This window comes from Stigmatopora argus, chromosome 8 (genome assembly GCF_051989625.1).
Source record: "Stigmatopora argus isolate UIUO_Sarg chromosome 8, RoL_Sarg_1.0, whole genome shotgun sequence".
NCBI lineage: Eukaryota > Metazoa > Chordata > Actinopteri > Syngnathiformes > Syngnathidae > Stigmatopora > Stigmatopora argus.
Window position 1 is genome coordinate 14845793 of NC_135394.1, and position 12002 is coordinate 14857794.

The window sequence follows — 12002 nt, forward strand, 5'->3', positions numbered from 1 at the left end:
CCAATTGCTGAAAACGACAAACTCAAAAATGTCTACACACCTGATTCTGCAGTGGTGAGTAAATATGTGCCATGTTGGATTTGTACGTTATTTTTTTTAATCGCTTAATAAGGTGAATTGCAATCATTAATAAGGGGAGCAATTGGCTGAGGTTGACAGGTAGGCTGGTTGAACACACTAAATTGCCCATAGGTTTGTGTGTGTGCATGTAAAAAGTAATTATACATTTTTTTTAAAGCCCTTAGTTGTTTTTATAAGTTACAGGGGATTTAATGGGTTCCTTGAGGCGACGCCTCAGCCAAAAGTCCACCCACCGCCAATCTAGAAATGATCAATGAGTGCAAAAATAACGTGAAATCATGCGTGAATAATTTCAAACATAAATCGCACAGGAATTTAATTCGAACCCCTGGCCAAACTATTAAAAAAAAAAAAAAAAAGAGCTTTGACTTATAGTCCGGAAAATACGATATATACATTTCACATGGGTTATCTTTGTCTAATATTTACGTTTGATGATCCTTAAACATTTAAGTGGGGAAAAATATGTAAGAAAATGTCGTTTGGGAAGAGGATAAATACATTTTTACAGCACCGTACTTGTACATAGTACCGTAAATATGTTTCTACTGCGAGTATAAGCCTAATTTATGTTGATTTGCTTCATTTGCAAGTGTGGTGTTGAAGCAAAAGTACCTTTAGATCAAATATTGCTTTATTTTTCTACTCTCGACTCAAATTTGGGGGTCTCCTTTTTGCTATCTTCCCGTCCCCCGATTATGTAAAACCGCAATGTAGATTTTGATAGTAGTGACTCAGCTATATCTCGGCAAGTATAAAAAATTGTTTTTTTTCCCCTCTGTTTTTTAATGCCATCTTTTTAAGACTGTTTGCTTTGGTTTTGATACACTGGTATGATCTGTTAAAAATGTTAAAATAAATACATTCTCTCTTCGCATGTGGATGTTTTCGTCGTGTTCTAATTGCAACCAAATTTACATAGATGAATTTTAGATGCACATGAGGTTAAAATTACAACTTTAACTAAAAAATTAAAATGTTAACTTAAAAATTAAATAACTAAAAAATTAAAATTGTAACTAAAAAAATAAAATTAAAATGTTAACTAAAAAAATAAAATTAAAATTTTAACTAAAAAATTAAAATTTTAACTAAAAATTTCAAATTCTAATTTTAACTAAAAAATTAAAATTCCAATTTTAACTAAAAAATTAAAATTCTAATTTTAACTAAAAAATTCAAATTCTAATTTTAACTAAAAAATTCAAATTCTAATTTTAACTAATAAATTCAAATTCTAATTTTAACTAAAAAATTCAAATTCTAATTTTAACTAAAAAATTCAAAATCTAATTTTAACTAAAAAAATTCAAAATGTAATTTAAACTAAAAAAATCAAATTTAAATTTTTGGGTGGCCTGGAGTTCTGAGGTCGAGGGTTCGATTCCACAAACTGACATCCTTCTTTTCTAAACCCTTTCTGATAAAAATATTTTTTTAACCGTAACACCCAGCCACAAATGAACACTTAAAAAATACTATAACCCACAATATTTTATTGCAAATTGTCATTGGAAAAAGGTTTACAATATAACTTGAATCATTCGGATCTTCCAGACTGCCATTGACAGCCCGTCTTTGGTTCGTGTCTTTGCACATCAACGAGAATCAGAATATTAAAAAAAACAATGTGATTTATTGATCTTTTAACGAATAAATGTGCTGCGTACAGATGATTGTTCTTGTTTAAAAGGACCGAAACTTCAAGCCAAGATGTTTTGTTTCCCGTCTTATCCAACACAACACGGTTCAGTGCAAAAAAAGGTGGTAATGCTGATGGCACTTTTCAAGTTTGGCACTGAAATCTTACAAAAAACACGGTGAATAAGAGACACAAGGGCACTATAAAGATACAAAGTGTTACAACAAAGATTTTTCCAGATTAGAAAATAAGACAAAATGGTTATGCGTGATAAACATGGCCCAGTGCGAATGCTGAAAACAAGAAGGATCTTTTTTTTTTAGCACCATTACGAGCCGAGCGGGAGTTGGTCAAGTTTGCGTTGACACTTATAGCATTTTTTTATAAACAGTGTAAACTCCCCTTATGCTGACATCAGTGTTCATTTAAAATCCCAGATACGTACTTTAATAAGAACTAAAAGGCCTTCAATGTACTGTTTACTTTCTTTGTTTTTTTTTGGCTGTCTTACCATAAAAGTCACTCAAAAAAAATATACACTTTCAAGAAGCACATTTTAGTAATATTGTTTTGTTTTTTGTCCTTTTTTCAGAACGGAGACAATACAAAGTACAAACAACAAAAAAACTAAGCCTGGCACAAAATGAATAACAAATGTCACTTTTTGCAATCCAGATTCAAGACTGCGTCCTTTGTACAGCAGACGGGATTTTCTGTTCTATAGCACCTGCTTTTCCTCTTTTTGAGAGGAAAATAATATGAGAAATGAATAGTATGACCCGACAGAATTTTTTTGTGTGTGCATGCATTGATATTTTAATCACTATACTTTCATTTACAGCTTGTGAAGACTGGTAGCCTATTTTTGTTAAGTGTAAATGGCTCATGAAGAACACATTTCTGGTCGGATGACATCTTTGGTAAGAATCAACATTTTAAAATCCCCCCCAAAACGGGAATTTATGTGATTTTTAGGACCTGATGTAGCTTGTTTGTAAGAGTATTCCCTGCTCATGGCTATAGCACCCTCTTTGGTTTGCATGCTAGCATCACACTGAGGTAATTTAACACTTTAATTCCACGTTTGGTAATCCTGAAATGCCGCGTTGGCTGCGGAACGACGCAAAAAAATGGGATGCAACGACGGGTGATGTTTGAAAATGAAGATTTTGGATGTGTCATGACGAGGCCTCATTTCTTGTCAGACATTTCTGGAAGTTTGATAAGATTTTGTGCTTCAAATTGCATGCAAAAAGACAATTATGGCTGCTCTTAGCACTTTTTTTCCTTATGAATCCTGTGCTGGGCATTTTTTTGGGGGGGGGGACTTGTCTGCCTACAAAAGTGCTTCATGAACTTGTGTGCCATTGTCTTTTTTTCAAAAAGCACCTCAATAAATTAGAATATCGTGGAAAAGTTTAACTATCTCGGTAAGTTCAATTGAAAAAGTTAGTCAGTCCAAAATGTTTGAGCCTTTTTCGTAGGCCAATAATTTTGAGAATGTTTGTTGGAATTAGCAAAAATTTTCACAGCTTGTGTAGAAATGGTTCAAGTTTTTGTGTGTAATGTTTGGCATTTCTATCTTTTCAGGTTCAGAAATGCCGTGTGTTAGATTATGTTCGGTCTCAGGTACTGAAGACACTGCAGCGTGCCTTCTTTGCAAATTTTGCAAAAGGTACCAACTACAAAACAAATTAGGATCAAAGATTTCAAGAAAAGGTCTGGAATGTGGGTTTTTACACTTCGCTGTCTAACACTCTTCCGAGGAATATGCAGGAAGGCTTCACGAACCTGCTCCAATGTCGCTGCTGTTTCAGAATTATTGGCTGGAGAAATGGGGTCAAACATTTTGGAACACCATGTATTTGCGGGCCAACCTCAATGAAAAATGTGCACTAAACAGGTAAGTTTGTTTTTGGTAAAATTATGGGTGCTACTCAAAATATTGGATCTCATGTCCTCGTTGGGCTTACGCCATACTACCCTGAAAACGTCTGATCTTGGAAGCTAAGCAGGATCGGACTTGGTTACTACTTGGATGGGAGACTGCCTGGGAATACCATGTGCTGTCACCAAACAGGTAAAAGTTTGGTTTTGCTAAAAATTATAGGTGCAAGTCAAAATATCAGATCTCATGTCCTAGTTGGGCGTACGCCCTACTACCTTGAAAACGCCCAATCACGTCTGATCTTGGGGTCAGGCCTGGTTAATGATTGGATGGGAGACTGCCTGGGAATACCAGGTGTTGTCATCAGACAGGTAAAAGTTTTGTTTGCTAACATTACAGATGCTACTCTAAATATCAGATGTCATGTCCTACTTGGGCTTACGCCATACTACCCTGAAAACGCCTGATCACGTCGGATCTCGGATCTAAGCAGGGTGGGGCCTGGTTAGTACTTGGATGGGAGACTGCCTTGGAATACCAGGTGCTGTAAGTTCTTATATGTTACGAAAGGGAATTCATACCTGTCAACCTCTGCCGATAACTGCCCTTATAAATGATTATGATTCCCCTTACAAACTCCCCAAAAACACTTACAAACACCGTACGGGTCGTACGGTGTTTGTAAGGTTTTTGGGGAGTTTGTAAGGGGAATCATAATCATTTATAAGGGCAGTTATCGGCAGAGGTTGACAGGTATGGGAATTATATTATAGAGTGCTCAATTAGCCTGTGAGAAGCAGTGGCATCTCTAATTCACACAGAATCTATTGGGGCCCCGTGGCCTAAGTAGTTAGTGCCCTGCCTCTCACCTCTGGCGACCTGGGTTCCAATCCCGGTTGGTGCCGTGTGGAGTTGGTCCCTCACCACTGATTCTGGGTGTCCCCATGCTAGGTGGTGAGGGACCTCAAGATTCTTGGTTCCCCCTAAGGGGGACACCCAAGAAATTAAAGTTAAGAGTTTTCTGTATAAGTGTTTTTGTATAAGTTGGGCAAGCTCCACATGGCATCGACCAGGATTTGAACCCAGGTCACCAGAGCCGTGAGGCTGACGCACTAACCAGTGAGCTAATTTGCCTTGCTAGCATACAGCACTTGTTATTTCTAGCCACTCTCCTATTCAGCCGTTAACCAAGCCCGACCCTGCTTATCTTAGACGTGATTGGGCATTTTCAGGGTAGTATGGCGTAAGCCCAACTAGAACATGATTTCCGATATTTTGAGTAGCACATATAATTTTAGCAAAACCAAATTTTTACCTGTTTAGTGCACATTTTTTATTGAGTCTGGCCCGCAAGTAGTGTTCCAAAATGTTTGACCCCATTTCGTAGGCCACTTTATATTATATAGATTCTAAAGTCAGCAAAATATTTGTCAGGTCAAGTCCTACCTGTTAAATTAAAAATATTTATTTAGGTTTGTCATGCCATTTCTGTCAGTTAAGATTGTTTTTAACGCAAATAGTCATCACTTTTTGAATTGAATCTCTGAATGTATTTCAACGATTTTCTATGTTACTGAGATGCCCCTCAATTTTTTTTGTCTACAACTCGCAGTGATCTTCTCAACACGAGTCTTTAACGTGGAAAGATGGACACAAGTATATTCATGGTAAAACAAAACAAACAAACAAACAAAAGAAGCAAATTGGAAAAAATTGAAATCACACGAAATATGAACACATCGTAACATGAACAGGAACAAAAAAAAAAGTGGTGGTAGAGTTGGGCTGATTGACTCAGTCTTTCGTAGCCCTCTGCTGGGTACAAGGTTCAGGCTTTCAGGGGGTCAGTCCAAGGGCAGATCAGTGCAGGTGGATGAGAAGCTTGATTCGCAGGGCGCCCCCTATCTCCCCTTGTAGGTAGTCCTTATCGTGCTGCTCCTCCAGCTGGTTTCGTCTCCGGGGCCCGAAGAGAGGCAGGCCGGCGATGTCGAGCCGGTAGGATCCGGCGGAAGGCGGCCGACTTCCCAGCCTCAGCACGCTCTTCCCGTCACGGCGCTCTAGCAGTCGGAAGTGTTCGTCGCCGTTTCCGTGGGTGATGACGTAGCGAACGTGGCGCTCCAACGGCTGCAGGGCGGGCAGGAGCTCCAGCAGAGGCTCCTTGTTGAGGAACGACGCCAGGGTAAGGTTCATGGGGATGGAGGCTTGCGTGTCAACGCTGGCCAGGCTCACTGGCTCCTGGAATAGAGCATTTAAATTTCATCATCATGTCTCCGATGCGTAAGACGGCGTTTCCCAAGGAGCGATGGTCAGTTGTGCCGTGGGAAATTACAATTCAGACGTTGGAATATTCCGAGAGAAACTTCTTCATATGGTGAGATTAAAATCTAACTATTTTGAGATGAAAATTGAACTAGGGGTGAAATTTTATATATTTAAGTAGACCTCGATGTAGTAGTTAATGAACATTGAGGGACTGGCTAGTTTCTGTAATGGCTAAATTTCATAAATGTTGCTGACAACGTTCTCATCAAAGGCAAAATTAAAATTGTTAGCGATTTTTACTGAGGTTTACCTTTCGTATGTGGCTTGTCAGCCCAAGAAATTATTCCCGCCATTTAAAGTAGATCTGTTCTGTTTACTACAAACTATTAAATGGCTCTACCAATGTTTGACTTAAAATAGGCTAAGAAAGTAATGATAACTCCTGCTCACATTCATGCTAAAATGTATTATGGGCCGTAGTGTGCTAATGCCTAGTATTGCCATGGTCTGTAGGTCACCGGGCGTCCGCTGGTTTAATGCCAGGCGATTGATTTCCAAACACTGTGAATTGCCAAATGACTGACTTACATCGCCGAGCTCATTTTCCTTTGCGTTACGTTTGTGTCGTCCGTTCTTTCCTCCTCCATTGATCTTGCACTCGTAGCAGGCCTCGGGAGACAGACTGTCATCATCATCCCCCTCCGTGCCAAGTTGGCTTGGGAAGCCTGAGCCTGATATGCAGTGACTGAAAACAAAGGCAATATAGTCAGAAAAGAGAACAATTGTTGGACTTGATCTTGATACATTCTTCCTTTGTGTGCATTGGATTGTATTGGACTGGATAACTTTTATTCATCCCGTATTCGGGAAATTTCATTGTGACAGTAGCAAGAAAAGGCATAGTTATAAGTTAGATCTCCAGTTATTCCATCTTTGGCTTCCACGCTCACCGAATGAAGGTAAAGTTACTTTGACCATTTGTTAAGTAGGTTGAACTCACCCCTGTCCGGCCCTGTAGAAGCCTCCAGGACAGCCACACAAATATCCTCCATCCGTATTGGAACAGCCGTACGAACACGGGTTGTTGCCCATAGAGCACTCGTTGACGTCCTGGCAGCCGCCAGCAGATGACTCAAAGTCAAAGCCGGAGGGACACATGCACTTGTAGCTGCCCAGCGTGTTGTAGCAGGAGGCGGAGCCACACATTGACCCGGACTGGCACTCATTTTCATCTGTGCAGAAAAGGACAGAATATGAATGTAAGCACTAGTGGTACCTCAACTTACAAATGCTTCTACACGTTCATCACTCATCTTTGGTTTGACTGAGTGTGCATAACATAATTTTAAGTTGTGTTTATGTGCTTGTGTGCATATGTTTACTAAGCTACCACTCGCAATTCCACCGCATTAGAAAATGTATTTGCGTTTCTAATTCATTTAAATGGCTTAATAAATAATTGTCTTATCTTTTTACTCTTTTTTTGCAGACATATTTCAACCAAAATAAAAGCACTTTGATCATTTTAAAGTTGGGTTTTTGGAGGACTGTGGAGAAAAAAATGAAGTATGCTGAGACTTGTGACTCACCAACACACTGGTTCCATTGGTAATGCTGCACATAGCCTTGAGGACAGCCACAACGGAAACCTCCCATCATGTTCTGACATCCATGTTGACAGCGGTGGTTACTGCCACACTCATCCACGTCTAACAAAGGTCAGTGTGTGTCAGTGTTTTAACACCAAAACAACATGCGAAACTGCTTTGGCGATATCTGAGCAACATCGCACCTAAGGTTGACTTACCTTCACACCCCAGGCCCGTGCTATCCAAAGAAAAGCCTTTAGAGCACTCGCAGTTGAAGCTACCAGGAGTATTGACACATGCAGCCTGAGAACTGCACGCGCCGTTCTGACCCATGCATTCATTGTTATCTGGAAGATTACAATAGATAGTTCAAGCTTTCACCCATCATGAAGAGGATTGAAGGGATTTTCTTTGGTGCCCTACCAATGCAGGCCGTTTGATGCTGGGTGAAGCCAGGTGGACACTTGCAAGTGAAACCCCCGATGGTGTTGACACAAAGGAACTGGCAGTTGTGTTGTTTGGTGGAACACTCATCCAAATCTGAGCAGGAACAAAGAAGAAGAAGAAATACCGCATTAATCATATAGCTGTGACCTTGATGAAGTCTGGGGAGCTTGACTTTCACAAGATGTGTGAGCAAATGTTTACCATAGGCTAGTGCCACTGATATTTTTCATTAAAAGGGAGATCACTATGAATCCTATACAATTAGGGCCATGTAAAAAAATATGACGTCTTTGTACCTTTGCAGGTCTTGCCATCAGGCTGCAGAATGTATCCTCTTGGACAGGAGCAGAGGTAACTGCCTTCTGTGTTTTTACACAGGAAGTTACAGGGCTTGGGAGACAGCGCACACTCATCCATGTCTGTAAACAAAAAACTCACAGTTGAAAAACAGAAAGGAAGCAGTTGCCTTACCAAAACAACAATGAAAGTAAGTAGATAACATTCTATTCTATTCGGAGGTCAGCCTTACCGACACATGAGGTAGCAGTAAAGTCGGTCTTGTATCCAACGTTACAGTGACAGCGGAAGGAACCAATAGTGTTGATGCATTGACCGTTGAGACAAAGATCTGGCATCACCTGGCACTCGTTGATATCTGGATTAGAAGACAAGTGTCCACACCCAATTAGAAATGATGTACGCTTGCCATTGAACTCATGTTGTTCAAGTAGCCTATTCCCAAAATGCCTTTAGCAAGTGCACACTAGGCATGCACCTTGCTTTGACTATTACTTACCCCTCCCATCTGTAGTGTAGCCAGGCCCAAGAGGACACATTCTTTTGTACTGGACGGTGCCAGGCAGTGGGCAGAGCTCACACTGCGATCCCCAGCCTCGACCCGTGTTGCAGCAGCACTCGGACTTAGTCACGCTGTTCCGGTTGGTGGACGACTGTTGACACATGGTCTGCAGGACCTCCATGTAACAGAAGCCCTTGCGATTATCTGGAAGAAGTTGGAACATGGTATGCTTGTTATGGGTTTCAACTCAATTGAATTACTAACACTCCTGCTTGCATGCCATCAATGTCTTACCAATACACTCTGTTCCAGTGGAGCTGGGCTCGAAGCCATCGTTGCACTCGCAGCGGTAGCTTCCCACAGTGTTGATGCAGCGTCCGTTCTTACAAATGCCGGGCTTGGCTCTGCACTCGTTCAAGTCTGCAAGTCCACGGGAGAACGTTGACAGAGATGTGAGTCACAGATGCTTTTCTATTGTCATACATTTGTTTCTCAATGCCCAAGAAGGTTACTTAAATCTCTCAGAAACATGTTTTCTCACCCATACACCCTTCTCCATCAGGTCGCCTCTGCATGCCAGGTGGGCAGATACACATGAATGTGCCAATGAGGTTTTTACATGTCATGCCCTTGGAGTCACAGTCATCCAGGCCCTCGGAACACTCATCTTGGTCTAATGGGAAGGCCATTGACAATACGGTAAATAAGTCAAAAGTCTTTTTTTAAATAGTTTACAGTGGTAAGTCTGCTTATTAAATTAATTGGTCATAACTTGAAGTTTTCGCCATGTATGAGTATTTTGCATGTAACAGTGTAGTTGGCTGGGATGGGCTCTGGCATCCCCCGTGACCTTATTCTGCCAATTTCAGAATAAAATACAGGAAGTGTATTTACATTTCGGGGGGAATGTTTTTTTAGGGGACGGGGATTTTGCATTTCGCAAATTGAATTTCTTTTGTATCCTGAAACACAATTTCCGTATCCGTAACCTGAATATTTCGTAAGTAGAGGTAGCACTGTCCTTTCAAAATTTCCGTAACCTGAATATTTTGTAAGTAGAGGTACCACTGTCCTTTCAAAATCTTCTTACCTCTACACATACGGTGGTCGTCTCGCAGCACGTAGCCGGCTGGGCACATGCATTCGTAGGAACCAAAGGTGTTCACACATCGGAAGGCACACAGCAGAGGGTTCTTTGAGCACTCATTGATGTCTGCAAGATGGGTGGGATTCAACCATGAGCAAAGGAGAAAGTACACCGTAACAATGCCTATTTGGATGACTGACCTTCACACGTCATCATTGGTCCAGGTTCAAAGCCCTCCTGGCAAGAACATTCAAAGCCTCCCACCACATTGGTGCAGGTTCCATTTCCACAAGGGTTTCCAATGGAGCACTCATCCGTGTCTGCAAAGGACACAATTTGGAAATCATTAATCAGCTACATTCCCACGTTGCCCTTTTTTCAGTGTCGAACATGTGGTTACTAAAGTAGGTGTTCAAAAGAATACTTTGAGACGGGAAAGTATAAAATGTATTCTCATGTGATGAAGCTGATGTAAGGATTGTTTGTAATCTAATATTGTCCAATGAGCTAGAAGTGAACATTAAAAAAAATCTCTGCCAAAATGCAGCTCGTAGTGTGAAAACATTTGTATTCGGGCTTAATATTTTCTTAAATTAAAGTCGATAAGAATCACCTTTTTTAAAATGAAAGTAACCTACCGACACAATTAACTCCAGTGTAGTCCAAGTTGTATCCAAAGGGACATTCACATCGGAAGGAACCATCTGTATTGATGCAAATACCATTCTGGCAAATGCCTGGGTTATCCAAACACTCGTTCATATCTACAGGAGAAAAAAAACAATACCTATCAGACATGCATTATTATATTTAAAAGTAATCCATCATATCGGGTCATTTCGGTTGCATGATAAATTACGCACCCTCACGGGCATTGTCAAGTCCAGGCAGCGCTCCGTGGCCGTAGGGACATAGAGTGTTGAAAGCAGCTAGAAAAAATATGTTGAAAGGTTAGTTTTATTATTTTACAAATGTCATTATGCGCATATATTAATTCAGCTTTCTGCACATATTTCCAGGACTAATGCAATGTCAGAAACTACATTCAAACTGTAACATCCAACACTGTGTCAGTATGGCACTCAAGCTCCAGGAAAAGACTGCACAGCCCAAAAGATCATCAACTGCCCCCTACCTACCCTGTCCAGCTTCCAGGCTTCTCTGTTTGTTGTTGTTATTTGTGCACTAAGTGGTGGAAGCTTTAAATTTCATACTTGTATAATGACAATAAAAGCATTCTATTCAATTCAATTCAATTATTTGAAAGTTGCAAAATAGTACCGCAATTTTAAGATCTGATGTGGTCATATTTTGTTTATAGGTTCTGGTGCAGACATCAAGGACAGGATGCCGCATTGCCTTTTACACATATAATTTAAATGCTCATGCTACTATAACTGAAATGCTTCCTCTTCCATGAAAAATAGAAGGCTTTAATATACAATTCAAACACTCACAAAAAATACTGAATCGCTCACACCGACTTCTGAATTCAAACTAAAATGTAATCGTAGTATGACCATGATTGAAAGATATCTTTACCAAAGCAGCACTTTGCTATAACAACATTTTGCTATGAGACCGTTCCAGCCACGTAAAAGGCAAAATGTTTCTTTATTGTTGGATAATTTCGTACTCATTTCTTTTGAGAGAACGTAGCCAGAGTGCCGCATTGGCACTGTGTGAAAGCATGCCATGTATGTTGTTACATACCTTCAGTCTCTCGGGGGCACAGCTCGCAAGGAAGACCCCAGCCCTCCCCGGGCATCTTGCTGCAGCAGCACTTGGCCTTGGTGGTGTTGAAAGCTTTTGGTACGGAACACTTTCCTACCTCGAATTTGGTGAAGCAGAAACTCTCCCGAGTGTCTGTCGTCAAAATGGTAACAACGAAAAGGATTTTAGAAAGTTGTGTCGGAATAATTGAGACACGTTTACACAGAAGCACAGAAATGAGCTCATTTACTGACAGTAAAAGTAGTAAAAGAAGATCTAAATAATTTTAAAAACTCCAATCCATGCCAACCCAGTCAAATTTGGAATGGATGTGTCTATCACTGTCAAAGGCAGTCGTAGAGTTAAATTAGTATTTACATAAATAATTCATCAAACCATTAACGGATAAATGTATTCATCACAAACGACAAAATGAAATAACTTCACTTTTTAACATCTTATATTTAAACATATCACTTTTTATATTAAACCAT

General features: G+C 40.2%; 1 protein-coding gene and 1 pseudogene across 1 annotated transcript in view; one reads left to right on the forward strand and one right to left on the reverse strand.

Moving 5' to 3' along the window:
* The first annotated feature begins 4047 nt into the window (after positions 1-4047).
* On the forward strand, positions 4048-4164 carry LOC144080809 (5S ribosomal RNA; annotated as a pseudogene).
* Positions 4165-5037: 873 nt separating this feature from the next.
* The window catches only part of fbn3 (fibrillin 3), a 118963-nt gene continuing 111998 nt past the window's right edge, over positions 5038-12002 (reverse strand). Inside the window, exons 53-68 of the mRNA XM_077606561.1 lie at positions 11509-11661; positions 10659-10724; positions 10434-10559; positions 9996-10115; positions 9799-9921; positions 9250-9381; positions 9003-9128; positions 8706-8912; positions 8439-8564; positions 8206-8328; positions 7886-8002; positions 7681-7809; positions 7463-7582; positions 6874-7105; positions 6462-6618; positions 5038-5846 (exon numbers count right to left, since the gene is read on the reverse strand). Of these exons, the coding sequence (XP_077462687.1) occupies positions 5472-5846; positions 6462-6618; positions 6874-7105; positions 7463-7582; positions 7681-7809; positions 7886-8002; positions 8206-8328; positions 8439-8564; positions 8706-8912; positions 9003-9128; positions 9250-9381; positions 9799-9921; positions 9996-10115; positions 10434-10559; positions 10659-10724; positions 11509-11661 (2432 nt within the window). The 3' untranslated portion in view covers positions 5038-5471. The remainder of the gene's footprint in view (positions 5847-6461; positions 6619-6873; positions 7106-7462; positions 7583-7680; positions 7810-7885; positions 8003-8205; positions 8329-8438; positions 8565-8705; positions 8913-9002; positions 9129-9249; positions 9382-9798; positions 9922-9995; positions 10116-10433; positions 10560-10658; positions 10725-11508; positions 11662-12002) is intronic.